This window comes from Pezoporus flaviventris, unplaced genomic scaffold (genome assembly GCF_033815535.1).
Source record: "Pezoporus flaviventris isolate CSIRO_AGI_PZ_B2104156 unplaced genomic scaffold, CSIRO_AGI_Pfla_v1 ptg000158l, whole genome shotgun sequence".
NCBI lineage: Eukaryota > Metazoa > Chordata > Aves > Psittaciformes > Psittacidae > Pezoporus > Pezoporus flaviventris.
The window spans coordinates 707,875-725,992 of NW_026892706.1; the positions used below are offsets into that span (position 1 = coordinate 707,875).

Sequence of the window (18,118 nt, forward strand, 5' to 3'; positions counted from 1 at the left end):
TGTTTGAAGGGCTCCAGGAACAGGGCATGATGTGGGGTGAGAAAAGGGGTTTGTGGTGCTTCTGCTGTGAGCACAGCAGGCTTGGGGCAGGGGGAAGCAGGAAGGCAGAGAGGGTCCTGCCCTCCCCAGCCAGAGTTAACTGCTCCATCCCAGAGCCATCAGGGCTGCCCTGTGCAGAACCCACCCGCCTGGCCTCAGAGCAAGGAGATGAGGAGGGAGAGGATTTCCCTCGGGTGTCTCCTGGCTCCCTACTCCCAGAGGCTGTGAGGGTGTGAAGCAGGCATTGGAATAACCCCTCAGCTCTGTGTGTCTGGAGGGGAGCAATGCCTGGCTGCAGACCCGTGTTTGGGGGGGCATAAGGGAAACTCCTGGGAGGGAACCAGCCCCCCACAAACCTGCAGACCCCTGCAGCAGGGATCAGGCTGTGCCCAGCGCCCGCAGCACCCAGTCCCACACTGGGAGCATCGTGCCGGGCACTGGGCACCGTGCTCCTGCCCAGGGAACTCCAGCCGCTGGGAAAAGGCTTCCCTTAGGAATCACCACGGGCAGAAGGATGGTGATGGCCCCACTCGGGCCGCAGGCACGGCATGGTCCCAGCGACTATTTTGGTGCTGCTGCACGGGGCCGTGGCTGCCAGGAAGCGCCGTGGCCTGCCCGGGCACCCGCCGGAGCTATGTGAGGAATGTCCATGCGTGCGGGTGGCCGCCTGCCAGGCCCTGCCGAGGCACATCCCCGACGTCAGGGCTCCCGGCAGCACCGGTGACTCCCGGCCCCGTGCCAGGGAACAGGGTGGGAGCAGCCCCCAGCCAGTGCCAAGCATCGCTCCCACGGTACTCCCAGCACTTGGGGAGGGACCTGGAGCATCGTAGCTCCCGGCAGCACAAAGCACCGCAGGGAATGGGGAACCCTGGACCCCAGCACCCCCGGCACAGCAATGGCTCTGCAGTACCCCACGGGGGGGGGGCAGATTTGGGAAGCTGCCCTGGGGAGGGTGGTTGAGCTGCCTGTGACAGCACTGACCAACACCCCTGGCCGGACCCCGATCCCTGCAGGAGCACCCCTGGCTTCGCCACTTCCCAGCAGGGCCCCATCCACTGCGTTCAGGGCCTCTCCCGTCCTGCTCTGGCCGTGGCTGCAGCCCACTGCTGAGCCGAGAATCCGGGAAGCTCCGCCAGCCCCACGGCTTTCTTGGAAGAAGCCCAGGCGCGCGGCAGCGCTGACGCAGCGGCCAGCGGCAAATCCCTGCCCCGGCTTTCACAAACCTCCCGCCTTCCCCACAGGAGCCGAGTGGACTTGGCCCCGGGTTTCATGAGCGCCTGATGGAGTGTGTCATGGGCTGCCAGTTCCTCTCAGCCGCTGAGCTCACCCGAGGGGGCTCCCTGCCTGGGGAGCGTGTCCTCGGTGCGGATTAAACCCTGTCACTGTGGTGGTGCTGGGAACCAGATGGGAACTGATCCATGAGCACAGGGGGCTGGGAGCAGGGCTGGGGCACTGTGGTCCGGCAGCTCCCCCCCACCCTGTGTCCCCTGGGGCTGGGCACCAGACGGGCACAGGAGGCTGCCCACCGAGTGGGACAGTAACAGGGGACGTCCTGCGCTAGGCTTGCCTGCCCAGGGAGACACAGAGCAGCCACCAATGCTTCCCACCACACTGCTGGCTTGTTACTGGCATGAGAAGGAAGTGCTGCTGGGACGGCAAACCCGAGCCCTGTGGGGTCAGGGGGTGCAGGAAATCTGCTCTGGTGTGTACCAGCATCTGCAGACCCAAAACAGGAAACAACTGCAGCCTGTGGTAGCTGCAGGCAGCGGTGTTCAGGGGGGCTCGGCCAGGGTCTGCTGTGGGTACCCAGCCACACGGCAAAGCACATCTGGACACAGCCAGGGCCATCCCTGGGGAGCAGAAAAGAACCAGAGGCACCCAACCCCCACCCCGGGACCCACAGATGCCCCTGGTGTGAGGGAGCATCCCACTCCCTTCATGGGAGCAGTGGCCATGCCAGAATGGGACCCTCCTGCTTGGAGCACTTTTGTCCCTGGGCCACACTGGGTCCTTCCTGGCGGGATGTGCAAGCAGGGCAGACTGCACTGCAGGCACCAGCCCCATGCAGCATGGGACAGAGCAGCCGTGGGACCAGGCACGACCCACAGCCTGCAGCAGGACAGAGGTGGCCCCGCATGGCCACCACCATCTCCTGTCCTGCCACCCAGGACTTGGCGGTCACCCAAGGGTGGTGGCAGCGAGCGGCAGCACCGGCAGCAGTAGGGCCAGGCAGGGAGCTCGCTGCGAACACCCTGACCCCATGTCACACCCTCACGCACTTCCTCCTGCCCCGCTCTGCAGCTCCAGGACGTTCCCACATCCACCGCCACCTTTCCCAGTCAGATGCAGGAAAGGGCTGTACAGCAGTCGGGGACTTACTGTAAACGGCACCACCTGCTCCTTACATAGCAATTCCTCTGCGAGCCAGGCCCACAGGGATGGTTGGGAACAGGGACTGAGACATCTGCTCCACGGAATGCTGCTGGGAAGCACGAGCTCGGGCTCTGCGGCACAGCCCAGGGCTGGCGTCAGCTGCCTGGGTGCAGGAAAGGGATGGGGACGGGTCCCTGTTCTGGAAGGGGAGCCGGGATGTGCAGCCCTGCAGATGCATGTCCCTGGGGCCTGTGGGATCCCTCTGGTCCCACAGCATCCCCTCACCTCGCCCTCTGCCCTGGGCAGGTTCACATGCCCTGTGGTGTGCCACAAGGCCCCAGCCCCAGCTGGCTGTAACACATCCCATCACTGGTGCAGAGGTGGCAGAGCCTTGGTGACCGGTGGACCTGCAGGGGCTGGCCTGCCCCCCTACATCGTGTGCCTGGCTCGGGCCCTGGCTCTTCCCAGCCCGGGCAGGCAGGGAGCACAGAGCAGCAGCAGGACCCTGTGCCCAGGCCAGGGTGTATTTTGGGATGCAGGCGAGCCCAGAGGCCTGTGTACATCCCCATGGAAACCCCGCTCTGTTGCTGCTTCTCCAGCCAGACCATAGTCATCCCGCAGGGAGCCAGCCGCTGCGGATTCCTCACTCTTTCCGTCAGCAGCTCAGCGGGGCTGCGCTGCCCTGGCTCCCCCGCCCCAGCCACCTCCACCGGCTCCCTGCTCGCGGGGGTCCCGCTGCCTGTGAGGGGCCCGGACCCTTCACCCGCCCCAGGGACCCTGCGAGGGAGCAGCCGCTGCCCCTGCCCCTGCCCCGCAGCTGGGGCCGCCAGGCTCAGTCCTGCACCCTCCGACCACCGGCGCGGGCAGAGCCCTCCCTGCCCACACAGAGGAGGAAGGTCCAAGGGGAATCCCCCCCCCGCAAGTTTCCTCAACCCCGGAGGAAGTTTTCATCCCGGCAGCGGCTGCCGCAGCCCAAGGGAAGTCCTGACATTTCAGAGAGGGCTGCAAACAAGGCCACGCTGCTGCGGCAATGGCAGCCGCAGCCCCCCCCTCCTGGACCTCAGCTGGGACACAGCCAAGGCGGAGAAGCAGCAGCCCGGTGCCGGGGGCGCTGGGTGGATGGATGCTCCCGGCAGCCCCGGCCCTGCTCCTGCGCCAGGGGAGAGGGTCCTGCTGCCAAACAGTGCCTGTGCCATGCCCGGGACAGGCTGTGGGTGCCAGCACATGGGCAGGCCCCATCCTGTGCCCTCCCTGGGTCAGCCCCCTCCTGCCCCCAAGCCAGAGAGCCAGGTCTGGGTCTGGGCCACTCTTGCACCTGCATTCACGGGGAGCAGTGAGGCACTGACCACCACTGTGGTCACTGCTGGCACGGGCACACCAGTGGCACAACACGGGAGGTCCCCGTGGGTGCTCCAGGCTGCCAGCTGCCTTGGGTGTGCTTGCCCGGCACAGTGCAGAGTCCTCGCATGACCTCAGCAGAGCAGCCATGGGCAGGTGCCAAACCCCAGCCCTGGAGCATCCCTTGGCCTCGTATCAGCCCTGGCTCAGCCCCGGCGCAGCAACAGCAGCAGCAGCAGCAGCAGCAGCAGAAGCATTGCTGCACACCCAGCTGGAGATGGGGCTTCAGGACATGGAACCCACATCTGTGGGGTGGGTGCTGCTGTTCCCTGTCCAGCTGTGTGCCCTAGCGCACAGTGCTGGGGACCCAAAGGTGCCCACAAGGGCTGTGCCTGTCCCACGGCTCCTGGGTCCCATCAGCAGGGAACAGCTCCTCAGCCAGGCTGGTGGCGATGGGTGATGGCAGCACCACGATGGGCAAGGATGGGGCATGTGACTGGCAGAGGGCACAGCTGGAGCAGATGTTCCCTAGAAGGACTCAAGGGCCCTGTTTCAGCATTTAACGAGTGGGAATGGGAGCATTTTACTGTAATTCCAGCAATTACATTGTTCATCCTTGGCAGCCGGCACCAGCTGGTGTCCAGCGCCGTGGGATCACGAGAAAGCCACCTGGCAGGGAGGCTTGGCAGTGCACCGTGCCACCGGGCAGCCGGCCAGGGCAGGGCAGTGGGAGCTGCTGAGCGAGGTGTGAGGTACGGGAAGGGCCCGCCCCAGCGTTCCTGTCACTGGCACGGCCCCAGCCACAGGTGCCACCCGGGAGGGCCCCAGTGCCTGCTGAGCCCAAAGACTGGAATCCCCATCCCTGCGGCTCCAGCGGGGTCCCAGCAGCTCCTGCACCGCAGCAGCCCCTGCACACAGCAGCCCCTGCACCGTGCGGCCTCGCTGATGCTGAGCCGAGCTCCATCCTTGGGATGCTTCCACCGGGGGCAGTGAGGTGCCAGCAGGCTGGAGGGGAGCCGCCACTTGCTGGGTGCAGGATGAGGCTCCGGGATGGGGCAGAGGCTGCATTGCAGGGCCCGTCACCCCCAGGGACCTGGCATCCCCCACTCAGCCCCTGCTCATCCATTGCTGCTTCCTGGCAAGCTCTGCCCCGGGCTCTTTCCCTGCATCACCCACCCTGGCCCTGCTGCTGCACCCACTGGGGGTCCCCATGGATGCCCGGGGCTGTGCAGCAGCAGGGGACAGTTGGCACCCAAGGGACAGGAGCGTGAGCCCTGCTGAGTCATCACTTTGCTGTTCTCGTTTTTCCATGGTGCTGTTGTGCAGTTTGCTGGAAGCCAGCTAAGAGCCATGACTAATCTGTTCTCAAAACAAGCACAAAGAGAGCGGGAGGTTTGTGCAAACCCGCGGGGAAGGGAGGCTGAATCACAGCACAGGGCTGCGGGACCAGATGGGAATGCCCGTCCACGGAGCAGCCCGTGCACGGTGGGCACAGCCCAGGGCTCGCTGGGGCAGGGGGGACCCGGGCCCTCCCACGCGGTGCAGGGTGAAGCAGGCGTGGGCCAGCAGTGCCCGGCAGTGCCCGTGCAGTCGCCAGGCTCAGGGAGCCCACCCTGGTCGGTTCTGCCCTGCAGTGAAGCCAGCGGCCGGGGAGGCCGGGGCAGGAAGCGCAGGGGTTTGCTCTGGCCGGAATCGGGCATCCATTGATTTGCTGTTATTAAAACCAGAGCTGCTGTCGGGAACTCTGCAGCCTGGCTGCCCTCACGCACGCTTCCTGGAAAGGGCCGTCCCGTGCGCCCTCGCTGGTGGGGACGGACCCCCAAAGTACCTGGACGCAGCACCAGGCTCGGGTGGCAGCCGGGGCAGGGGCAGCCCCGCGGGGACAGGAGCTGGGGCACAATTCTGTGCATGGCACCCACCCCTCTGCTGCCAGTGGCTCTCAGCCACCTGCACCCCAGCACCCGGCACCCCAGCACCCCAGCACCCGGCACCTGGCACCCAGCACTGCCCACGGGCCTGAGGGCAGCCCTGGCACCCCAGAGCATGTGCTGGCAATGGTGAGGGCACTGGGGCACTGCTGCCCTGTAGCCTGCTGGGCTGAAGAGGGTTTACTGGAGACACAAAGTCATCGCTTCCAGCGGGGAATGAATCACCCCTGTCAGGAATTCTGCCCAGGGGCTTTTCTGTAAGAGCCAGTGGAGTTTCGACATGGGTAAGGGCTGTGCCGGGACCCTCCTCCTTGCACAACCTCCTGCTGGGGTTCCTGTTCCCAGCCCCAGCCTCACCACAGCCACAGCTGCCGAGGGTGCAGGCACCAGCATGAGGCGAGGAGCAGGGCCCTGGGAGTGCTGGAGCTGCTGAGGACGCCAGGACAAGCCCATGTCCCCAGCATGGCACAGGTGCCCCCACCCACAGAGCTGTGCATGTCCCATACGGCTGCCCCATAAGTGGGTCCCACCAGTGCCCCCTGCACTCAGCACCGCATAGCTGCTGCCGCCGATGGGTTGTCGCTGCGGTGCTCAGCTGCAGTTCAGAGCTCCCCAGATGTGGTTCAGAACCCCCACTGCGGTTCAGAGCCCACCAGATGTGGTTCAGAACCCCCACTGCGGTTCAGAGCCCACCACTGCAGTTCAGAGCCCACCACTGCGGTTCAGAGCCCACCACTGCGGTTCAGAGCCCACCACTGCGGTTCAGAGCCCACCACTGCGGTTCGGAGCCTACCACTGCGGTTCAGAGCCCACCACTGCGGTTCGGAGCCTACCACTGCGGTTCAGAGCCCACCACTGCGGTTCGGAGCCCACCACTGCGGTTCAGAGCCCACCACTGCGGTTCAGAGCCCACCACTGCAGTTCAGAGCCCACCACTGCGGTTCGGAGCCCACCACTGCAGTTCAGAGCCCACCACTGCGGTTCAGAGCCCACCACTGCAGTTCGGAGCCCACCACTGCAGTTTGGAGCCTACCACTGTGGTTCAGAGCCCACCACTGCAGTTCAGAGCCCACCACTGCGGTTCAGAGCCCACCACTGCGGTTCAGAGCCCACCACTGCGGTTCAGAGCCCACCACTGCAGTTCAGAGCCCACCACTGCGGTTCAGAGCCCACCACTGCAGTTCGGAGCCTACCACTGCGGTTCAGAGCCCACCACTGCAGTTCAGAGCCCACCACTGCAGTTCAGAGCCCACCACTGCAGTTCAGAGCCCACCACTGCAGTTCAGAGCCCACCACTGCGGTTCAGAGCCCACCACTGCAGTTCAGAGCCCACCACTGCGGTTCAGAGCCCACCACTGCAGTTCGGAGCCTACCACTGCGGTTCAGAGCCCACCACTGCAGTTCAGAGCCCACCACTGCGGTTCAGAGCCCACCACTGCGGTTCAGAGCCCACCACTGCGGTTCAGAGCCCACCACTGCAGTTCAGAGCCCACCACTGCGGTTCAGAGCCCACCACTGCAGTTCAGAGCCCACCACTGCAGTTCAGAGCCCACCACTGCGGTTCGGAGCCTACCACTGCGGTTCAGAGCCCACCACTGCAGTTCAGAGCCCACCACTGCAGTTCAGAGCCCACCACTGCAGTTCAGAGCCCACCACTGCGGTTCAGAGCCCACCACTGCGGTTCGGAGCCCACCACTGCAGTTCAGAGCCCACCACTGCGGTTCAGAGCCCACCACTGCAGTTCGGAGCCCACCACTGCAGTTTGGAGCCTACCACTGTGGTTCAGAGCCCACCACTGCAGTTCAGAGCCCACCACTGCAGTTCGGAGCCTACCACTGTGGTTCAGAGCCCACCACTGCAGTTCGGAGCCCACCACTGTGGTTCAAAGCACCCCACTGTGCTCACACCCACAGGCAGGTGCCAACAGGTGAAGTAGAAGGTCCCAGATGCAGTGGCCACATCATCTTAGCAGTAGCATCCGACCGGGCACATCCCACCCCCATAGCGCTGGAGACAACCCAGCGTGACCGGAGCAGATGCGGGACACTGCCAGGGCAGAGGCATGTCATATCCTGGTGCCATCCTGTGTGGTGTCACTGCAGGGGGCTGCTGCTGAATGGGGGGACAGCATCCACATGGGCTGCTGCAGCCTGGTACCAGGTTATGGCTGGTGAGGAGGGGGCCAGGGCTTTCCCGTCAGGCAGGGGTGACCCTGGGTGGGCAGTGGGGCCATGCCAGGGCCGGGCTTTCTCTCGGTTTCCACATGCTGCAGAAACTCTCAGAGCGAGAGCAGAGGTTTCTTGATGAGGGGAAGTGCACTCAGAGCACGAACCGAAATGTCACCTTCGGGGCTGGTGGCTCTTCCCAGGCAGCCCCGCTGCTCTCCCACACCTCTGCGGTAACGGGGCTGCCCCTGCCCCAGGCCCAGCCCAGGACCCAACACAGCCCCTGCACTGGGGGAACAGGCTGTGCCGCTTCCAGCCCATGGGTGAGAGGAGCAAAGAGCCCAGCTGCCCGCAGCCCTGCACTGGCAAGGGAGCACAGTGCGGTGGGAAACCAGAGGTAACGGGTCCTGCTTCCCAGCAGCTGCTTTCCTGGACACAGGGCTGACCCGAAGGGAGCAGGACCTGTGAGAGCCCATTTGCAAGAGCCCTTGATGGGAATCTCCTCTGTGCCCCACTCCAGGTGTCCCAGTGAGTCTCCCAGCCATGCACAGCATGGCACAGCCAGTGTCCAAGGGACAGCCGCTCCAGGCCAGCCCAGCACGATGAGGGTGCCATGGGCAGCTCTGGTGCAGCAGGCCCGTGTGCTGGCCCTGCCACAGCCTTGCTTCCCGGTAGCCACCAGCCGCAGCGATGCTTCCCGGAGCGCTGGCGCATTTGCCTGTGCTACTTTGCATGACCGAGGCTGCTTCAGGGCTGGGGACGCAGCGCGTGCGACATGGGCAAGGCAGGCAGGGGGCAAAGCTGCTCGCTGAGTACCCAACGGGCTCTCCGGGGCTGGGGTATGTGGGGAGGGATCAGCACGCGGCAGATGTGGGAAGCTGCTTTATTTTGCTTTACACTTTCTGTCATTCCTGGAAGCAGCCAGGGCCGCCCTGACCTTCCCGCTGGGAACTGCCGCAGCCCCTCGGTCGCATCCCTCTGCCCTCACAGGATGCTCTGTGCCTGGGGCTGCCTCCAGCTCCCCTGGGAGCTGCTCAAGGCCCAGAGGGGCTCCCATGGCCCCAGGGTCTGTGGTTACTGAGCCCAGCCTGCCCCGAGCACTGTGCCGCACAGCACCTGCGGCCCCGCAGGCTGGGACACTTCTCCCCCCCCTCCCCTGCGGTCCCACACACAGATGCTGAGCAGCTCCATGGCCACCCTGAGCCGCCTGCTGGCTGCTGTCCTGTGCACCAGGGCCCGGCAGCTCCACCCCTGCAAGCCCCACGCATTAGCACTAGGTTGATTTATAGAAATCCAATGTTTGGGGCTGCCGGTGCCTCCTGCCAAACCTCATTAACGCTGGCCTGGGAGCAAGGCAAACAGTTCGTGCAGCAACAAGGAAATCCTTGTTTAAGCATTTCTGGCCTTGCAGGGCCCTTTGCCTCATGCCCAGGGGAGGAGGAGGAGGAGAAGGACAAGGAGGAGAAGAGGAGGAAGCACAGGCCACAACCTCCAAGCTGGCACCACCGCGGCAGCCCCGAGGAAGGAGACACAAGGGGATGTAGCAGGGTCTGCACAAGGCAGGAGCCCCCAGCATGGGCTGTGAGCTGGGAGGAAGCAGTAGCCACAAGGACATGGTGGGGGGCAGAAGGCTCCACACCACAGCATTGGGATCTGTCCTTGCATGTCCTCATCAGCACTAGTGACTCATGGGGACACAGGTCCACTGGTGAGCTTGCAGTGGGTGACTGAGGGCAGGCTCAGCACTGCTGCCCTTCAAAGCTGACAGCTTTGAGAAGACAAAGGGCTTCATGGCTCACTCCTGCTTCTCTGCATGGGGCCAGCCCCCCTGTGCTGTGCCATGGCCTCGGGGAGAGCTCTGCCAGAGCCGGCTGGGGCTGTCCAGAAGGATTCGCCAGTCCAGAGCAGCCTGGAAGGAGCTTCTGCATGGGGCGGGGGCAGGATCCTGCCCCTCGGTGCCTCTGCTCTCACTCACAGAGGGTCCCCTGAACAAAGCACTTGCCATGGGTACAGTGAGCTTTGGGCACATGGTGCTGCCGGGAGGCAATGGGAGCTGGCGCCTGCCCCATGGTGGTTACAGGGCACCAGAAGGGCCGGCCCATGGATCTGTCACTGCCAAGCTCCAGAGCAGCCTCAGTGACCTTCATCTGCCTGCCCCACGGGTGGCTCAGGATCTATTTCATCATCTGGAGAGAAGCATTTGCTGCCAATAACAGGGCTAATTAATTCTCCTCAAAGACCTCTCAATTATTCATCTCGGGCCACAGAGAAAACAATTACAGCACTTACCTCAGCCCTGACTCGGCCAGTGCAGCAGCCAGCGTGGGGCTGGGGCTGGCAGCAGGCAGAGCATGGCCAAGGATGGCCACACAGCTCTCAGTGCCCAGTGCCTGGCTCTGCCCCCCTGGCAGGCAGCACCCCAGAGGAACACAGCCCCAGCCGGCCAGGGTGCTCCAGGAGCCACTCCCAGCACCAGGGCTCAGGACCGAGGGGTCCTGCCCAGCCCCTGCACTATTCCTTGTCACAGCGCACATCCCGTGGATCCAACCCCAATCTGCCACGTCTCTGCGTCCCACCCAGCAAGAACACGGCAGCCACTTGCTCCCTCCTCACCACCCGCCTGCAGTGGTCTCTTCTCCCCCTCCTCAGCCCAGGGACATACAGCTTGGAACCACGTCCAGGCCCAGCCGTGGGTGTCCACCCAAGCAAGGGCTCTGGCTGCATGGCCCCAGCACTGCCCACCCTCATGCATCACTGGGGACAGTCCCCCTTGGAAAGAGGCTGTTTCCCAGTCAGTTCTCCGGCTCTTTGGACCTTGGGATACTTCTGCCCATGGCAAGGTTGAGTCCTGTTCCCTTCACGTCAGCTGCCCCTTGGGAAGGAGAACGAGCTGCACCGCTGGCACTACGAGCTCAGGGGTCTCCCTCCAGTCGAGTGACACTTGGGCAGTCTGCGGGTGCCACGTCCCGCCGGACCAGGGCTCCTTTTTGTGCCCAGCTCGCCGAGCACGGCGGGTCTGGGCGCTCCAGCTTTGCCACCCCTCGCCCCCGGCACGCCAGGGCAGGGGCATCGCTGAACCGGGGCGCGCGGCCGGAGCCCCCAGCGCGGCGCCACGGGGCGCCGGGTCCCGGGGGCTCGGAGACACCGGGCGGGACAGCGCGGGGGGCGTCAGGCGGCGGCGGGGCCGGGCCGGGAAGGGTTAAGGGCGGCCCGCGCCCCCCCGGCGGCCGAGGGGCGGTCCTGTCGGGAAGCCGGGATTTCTGCGGTGGTTTTACTGGAAAAGTTGTTGCCGGCGGAGGGAGGGGTCAGCCGAGCGGCCCCGGCAGGTTGGGGACGGGGGAACCGGCCGGCCCCGCACCGCCCGCGGCACCGGGACCGGCAGCACCCAAGGGGCTCCAGGACCGGGGCCGGCACCGGCCACTCCGCCGGCCCGCGCGGGGCTCGCTGTCCGCACGGTGGGACATGGTGCTCTGCTCCCGGAGCCCCTGGACCCTCACAGAGCTGCCCCTGCCCGCGGCCCCACCACTGGGGCCAGGCCAGTCCCGGGACCCGGGCACCTACGGCCACCCGCAGCAGCTCTGCCCACCGTGTCCCACACCAGTGCCCCGTGGGGAGCAGACGGCCCTGGACCACAGCGGTGTGAGAGCCACAGCCGAACCTCGCATGGCACTGGCCACCTTCACCAGCCCTGACCCTGGCAGTGCCACTCCACCAGACCTGGCAGGTGCATCCCAGTGAGGCCATCGAGGGGTTTGTTCTGGGCTCAGGCCCGTTGGGTGTCGTGTGTGAGCAGCCGCCAGTATAGGTGTGCCCAACACATGAACAGCAGCGTTGCACCAGGACACCAGCGCTGGTGGAGAGGGCAGCACCAGTTCCTCAGTGCCGTCTCCAGCACAGGCTGGCACTGACCACAGCGTGGCACAGCACACAGGAGGCCTGGCTGTGCCGCCAGCAGGCTGAGCCAGGAGCCCAGCACGTCCCAGCGCTTCCAGGCATCGCTCCACAGTTCCCGACAGTAGGAAATCACTTGGCTCCACGGCTCCTTCCCCTCCAGGGATGATTGATAGTGGCTCCCCCTGCCCAGCTGGGAGCAGACCCTACAGGGTGGCCAGCCCCAGCCCACGAGGATGAGCTATGGTGCCTGCCACGCAGGCAGTGCAGGCAGGGCCACCGCGGGGCCAAGGAAGCCTGGCAGGAAAATGTCCCCAAGCTCATGGCGAGCACTTCAGGGTCGCTGCCGGGCACGTGGCCAGCGCGAGGCACCCAGCACAAGACACCCAGCTCACCGCCTGCACCAAGGGCAGTCCTGTGCCCACAGCCCCTGCCCGCAGCCCCCCGGCTCTGCTGAGATGCTGGGAGCCAAGTGCCAGCCCTGCTCCCGGGGCAGCCACGAGTGCTTGGGAAGGGCTCCCTGAGCCTCATCCCAGTGATGTCCGAGGATGCACAGCCACACTGGTGCTCGACCCCGTGCTCCCCGTCCTGCAGCCTCTCCTGAGGCACTGCAGAGGGGACGCTGCGCTCGGGGCCGGGACGTGTCGCGGGTAGGGCCTGGCAGCGGCTGCTCTGGGGCTGCCGGTGGGGCCGGGGCAGGGGGAGCCCGGCCGGCTCCGGGAATCGTCCCGGCGGCTGCCAGCTCTGTGGCAGGGAGGGCGGGGTGGGGGGAAACCCGATCCTCGCCCTCCTCGGCTGCGCTCCCCGGCCCGGCCTCGGCTTCTAATCTTAGCCCCGGGGAGGCTCCGCGGGAGCCTGAGCTCGGCCCCGCGTTCACGCGGTGGCGCCGGCAGGTGACGGCCGAGTCCCCGGTGCTGCCCTCGCGCTGCCCGCAAGCCTTGACTTGGCCAACCCCGCCCGTGGTCCCCAGTGCCGGCCCCACCGCAGCCCTGCCGGGGGAGCTCTCCGGGTGCCGCAGCGGGGTCACCCCGAGGCCCGTCCCAGCCTGGAGCTCCCGGGAAAGGAGCGGGGCTGCACGACGTGGGGCTCTGCGGAGGAGGCCGTGCCACGCTCGGGCCCTGCCGAGGATGCAGCTGCTTCCCAGCAGCGAGCCCCTGCCTGGGCTGGAAAGAGGGAGCTGCGCAGCCAGAGCCACCCCCCTCAGCTCTCCAGCACCAGCACCTGAGGGGCTCAGATGAGAGGAATGGCCAAGATGGAAGCTCCCCGCACCCATGGGGCACTCCAGGGCCACCGCAGCTGGGAGCAGCAGGAGAGGATGAGTGGGTGAGCAGATGGGGAGGCCTAGGGATGCTCTACTTCCCAAGGCAGTGGAGACAGCGGCTCTGGAGCCTGCCCCACCTCAGGGCAGCTGCCCCACATACAGTGGGGTCCCAGGCTCAGGGCCCCAGGGCTGCACTTCCCTCCTCAGCCTGTCACCTGCAGCGTGCCTGGCTGGGCTGCCCAGGGCTTACTGGAAGAGGAAGCTGCTGGGAAGGCAGCGCGTGTGGCGGGGCAGCTTTGGGGAGGCTCGGCTGGGCTCGGCAGCCGGCACAGCTCAGTTGTCCGTGCTTCTAGGTCCAGGGCCAGTAACGGGAAGCGTCTGCTCTCAGTGACGGTAAATCAGATCGGGGAGATTAGAGGCCTTTTTGCCTAATCATGAGCAGCTTGAAGCTGGAGGACAAGTTCCTGGAACAAAGAGGAAATGGAGGCAGTAAATAAAGAAAAACTGTTAACATGTGGCCCTGCGTGTGAAAAACGTCTCTGTGAAGGACTGACTGTTTATGGATCACTCATCTGAGGGTCTGACAGCAGGGCTGCAGCAGGCAGTGGTGATGAGGCCCTGGGTGCAGGGGTGCAGGCAGGGTGCAGGAAGGGTGTAGGGGTACAGGCAGGATGCAGGCAGGGCACAGGCAGCCAGCCAGGGCAGTGGTAGGGGGCTCTCAGATGGGGGGGGAGAGCTGGGGTGTCCTAGGCCATGTGTTTGGCACATGGTGAAGGGAGGAAGAAGGCAGAGGTGTAGCAGGGGCTGTGGTGTAGCCCCTCCCAGTAGAGCCCCATGATCATGGATCAGGTCTGCCCCATAGAGCCTCACCAGCCTCTGGCTGGTCCAGCCCAGTGGGTCACCGGGAGGGGGGGGGGGGGGGAGTCTCGCTGCTGTGCTGGGCACATGCTCCCCTGTTCCAGCGATCTCTGCCAGGTGCTGGTGCCCCCCCAGTGCAGGCAGAGTGCCGAGAGCTGTGGAGCTCTGCAGCCAACACCGGTGGAGCTGCCGGACGTGCTGCCTGCGCTGCACAGGACGTCAGCTGCTTCCAGGGCAGACGCAGCCAGAAGCCAGAGCCAATTCCCAGCCGCAAGGTCACCCTGCACTGTCCCTGCTGGCGGTGTGGCAGGAGCCATTGCCGTCCAGCACATGGTGCCATGGGACGTGTGTGTCCTCACGGAGCCAAGGCCGAGGGGGCACGGGTCCCTCCGGCAGGACACCCGGGATGGGTGCTCCTGGCAAACAGGGGCCCGCGGGCGAGCCGGGGGCTGCAGCAGCGCCCACCCGTGTCCAGCACCCCCGACCGTGTCTCAGGGCTGCGGTGGGCACTGGGCAGAGGCCAGGCAGGAGCGAGGATGGAGGGATGGGGGCCTGGAGGGGCCGCGCTGCGGGGCAGCCCCGGGAGGTGCCCGCTGCCTTGTGCCCGGCCGCCCCTGCGGGTCGCGCAACCCGCACCGCGGATCCCGATCCCGATCCCGGTCCCGGTCCCCGCCCCTCCCTCCGCCCGTGAGCCCTTGCGGCGGGGCGGTCCCGGCGATGCTGGCGGCGCGGGGCGCTCTGCGGTGGGGGCGGCTGCCCGCGGCGGGGGCTGGGATGTGCTCGGTGCAGCCGCGGGGTCCCCCCGCCTCCCGCCGCTCGTTGTGGACCTGCGGAGCGACACCGTGACCCAGCCCTGCGCGGCGATGCGCAGCGCCATGGCCCGCGCCGCCGTGGGCGACGACGACTACGGGGAGGACCCGACGGTTAACGGTGGGGTCCCTGCCTGCAGCCACCCAAAGTCAAGGGCAGTGGGGATGGGGAGCCCCAGGGGGCTTCTCCGAGGCTGGGGGCAGCAGCCTGGGCCTGTGGGGTTCCCTATCGACGCCCTAGAGCCAGCAGACACCCCCCCCCCCAGGATCCCGGTGCTTCTCCCTCCTGCAGAGCTGCAGCGCCTGGCCGCGGGGACCCTGGGCATGGAGGAGGCATTGTTTGTGCCCACGGCCACAATGGCGAACCTCATTGCTGGTGAGTGCTGGGGCTGTGCCTAGCCCCTGTCTGGCCCTGGACAGCCAGGTCACAAACCCAGGGGCAGATTTGTGCCCTGAGCCCATGGAGGGTGCAGAAGGTGAGAACAGCCCTTCTGCTCCCCAAGGTCCAAGGAGAGCCCTGCTTTTGCTAGGGAAGTCACTCAGGTGGCCACAGGACAGAGCTGTGGGCAGCAGGTCCTCCCTGACCTAGGTGCATCTCCTCACCCCTTTCTCAGCCCCCTCTACCTCACATCTGTAGCAGCACAACTCTGTTTGGACTCTGGAACTGCTCCCTGCTAAGCAACCCCCCCCTGCCTTGGGTCAGTCCCATGTGTGGCCTCTGCCCTGCTATGTTAACTTTTACCCGCTTTGCTTCCCGGCCTTTCTGTGGCCAGGGTCCACAATGTGCTGCCTGGGAGTGTGGGACCTGCTCCAGCCCTGGCCTCCTGTGTGCACCAGGATGCGGGAACCGTGCCCCTCCCAGTACATCCTCACCTCCAACACTCCCAGCACCTGGGGGACAGAGCAGGCGCCCGGTGCCCGCAGGAGGCTGCGGTGCTGGGACCTTCCTGCTGTGCTGCACCATCAGCCTTCGTGTGCCAGCGGGGTGCTGCCCGCTCACGGCCGCTCTCCCTCGCAGTGATGTGCCACTGCCAGCGCCGGGGAGCTCAGGTGATCCTGGGCCGGGACTCCCATCTGCACGTCTACGAGCACGGCGGGGTCGCGCAGGTGGGTGCCGCGGACGGGGCGGCCCCGGTGGCCCCGGCAGCGCAGACGGGGAGGGCGGGAGGGCGGCTTGCTGCTGCCCTCCGCTGGCTGCCGGCGCCGCGCTCGGCGGAGGAGCCCTCGCTGGGTTGCGCGGAAACATCACCGGCATCACCCGGGCCACGAGTGGGACTGGGCTGGGAGCCGCGGGCACCGTCCCCGTCCCCGTACCCGGTCAGCTCTGCTCTGCCCTGCCCCGAGCGCAGGTCGCTGGTGTCCACTCCCAGGCGCTGCCGGACTTGCCCGATGGCACCTTCGACCTGGAGCTGCTGGAGCTGACAATCCGTGAGGCCCACGGCAGCCGGTACCACCCGCGCCCCGAGCTTGTGTGCCTGGAGAACACGCACAGCTCTGCTGGGGGCCGGGTGCTGCCCCTTGCCTACCTCCAGCAGGTACGAGTCCACAGCCAGAGCCGGCTGCTGGTGCTGGCAGGGTGCACCACAGGGACACCAGAGCTCAGAACGTGGCTTGTGTTGGCGCTGGCCGGCCCAGAGGTCCCTCCAGCTCAGTGCCTCCCCCCAGGTCCGTGGGCTCGCTGACCGCTACGGGCTGCAGGTGCACATGGATGGAGCACGGCTGATGAATGCGGCAGTGGCACAGAACATGGAGCCAGCTCAGATCACCCAGCACTGCGACTCTGTGGCCCTCTGCTTCTCCAAGGTGCTCACTGGGGCCTTGCCTGTATTCAGGGGCACTGGACGGAGCACCCAGCTTGCAGGCTGGGGTGTCCCTGGGCACATCCCAGCAGGGGCAGCCCCGGTCACCCCTTGGTGTCTCAGCAGGGCCTGGGTGCCCCAGCTGGTGCAGTGCTGGCTGGGCGCAAGGACTTTGTCGCCGACGCCTGGCGCATGCGGAAGCTGCTGGGTGGTGGGATGCGGCAGGCCGGAGTGCTGGCAGCTGCAGCCCTTGTTGGCCTTGAGCGCATGGGGGTGACGCTGCGCAGGGACCACGACAATGCCTGGCGCTTTGCTGAAGGTATCTTGGGGGCCCTCTGCATGGCGGGAGGCGCAGGCAGAAGCAGCCTAATGCTGCTCTCTGTTTCCCTGTGCTGCTGCACTGCTGGGTTGGCATGGGCTCGCCACCCCTTCCAGCGCACCCGGCACTGCTGCAGGACAGCGGCACAGGCACCTTCCCTGGGCTGTTTCTCCAGCCAGGCCAGGATGATGCTGCGGTCCCTGCCTGGCTGGAGTGCCAGGACAATGCTGTGCCTGTGCCCACAGTGCCACACAGAGGGGAGGGCAAAGGGCCCCTCCTTCAGCCAAGACCAGTGCAGCCTCCCCTCCCGGTTATCCAGCCACTGGGCTCGGTGCCTGCCACCCCTACCTCCCACAGGCATTCAGGAGCTGAACTCGCCCCTCTGCTCTGTCAACCTCACGGCGGTGGAGACCAACATTGTGATGGTGAACATCAGCGGGGCCTACCCATCCCCTGTGGAGCTCTGTGAGCACCTGCGGGCTGTGAGCGAGGAGGAGCTGGCCCAGACTGGCCACGCTGTCAGTGTCCTGCTCTTCCCCTGGTCGGCACACACCGTGCGCGCTGTCTGGCACTGCGACATCTCGGCCCGCGACACCGAGCTTGCAAAGAAGAAGCTGGAGTTTGTGGCCAGGAAGTGCCAGGAGAAGCTGACCCTGGGGCTGCGCCCAACCCCTCCGAGTGCAAGGGGAGCCTGAGCATCCCCCCAGCCCTGTCCTGGCAGCTGAGGTGCTGGGACCAGCCACAGCATCTGCAGCACAGCGTTCATCCCGCAAGCCAGTGTGAGCCCAGCCCAGGGGATACCCCAGCCTGCCTAGCAGTGGGAGCATCTTCACAGACACATCCAGAGGTAACACTGGGAGCCCACAGCACACTCCGCCACTTGGTCCCCTCAGAGGCAGGGTCCCTGCCTTGTGGGTCACCCAGCAAACACATCCTCAGGGCATCCTTTAGGTCCTGCAGCAGCTTAGCTACTGTAACCTGGGTCCCATAGAGCACCCAAAGGTGGAGCCAGACACCCCCCCCCCCCAAGGCCACACGCTGTGCCTGGCTCACGTGCACTGCATGGGTGTGAGGATGCTGCAGTGGAGAGGCAGATCCCGAGGGATGGTCAGGGCATGAAATAAACATGTTCTGGCAGTGCTGTGGCTGCGCAGGGTGTTTCTTCCCAGGTGTGCAGCTCTCCTGACTGTGCAGCAGGGACATCATCACAGCCCGGAGGTACCTGCTGGCTTAGCACAGCCCCAGCTCCCCAGGAAGTAGTTCCACCCAGGCGGCAGTTATTCCTTGTTTATTTTGTGTTGGCAATAAGCAGTTTAAAGGGAAGAAACATCATCACCC

General features: G+C 65.9%; 2 protein-coding genes across 2 annotated transcripts in view; one reads left to right on the forward strand and one right to left on the reverse strand.

The window, feature by feature from the left end:
- Positions 1–18,118, reverse strand: part of ARL16 (ADP ribosylation factor like GTPase 16) — a 252,529-nt gene that overhangs the window by 215,565 nt on the left and 18,846 nt on the right. The gene's annotated exons all lie outside the window — the stretch shown is intronic.
- Positions 14,571–17,921, forward strand: LOC133283219 (uncharacterized). The gene is given in 8 exon segments (XM_061479845.1): positions 14,571–14,655; positions 14,658–14,783; positions 14,955–15,038; positions 15,681–15,769; positions 16,012–16,197; positions 16,328–16,465; positions 16,588–16,780; positions 17,138–17,921. Coding segments are annotated over 8 exon segments (1,239 nt in total). The 3' UTR covers positions 17,476–17,921.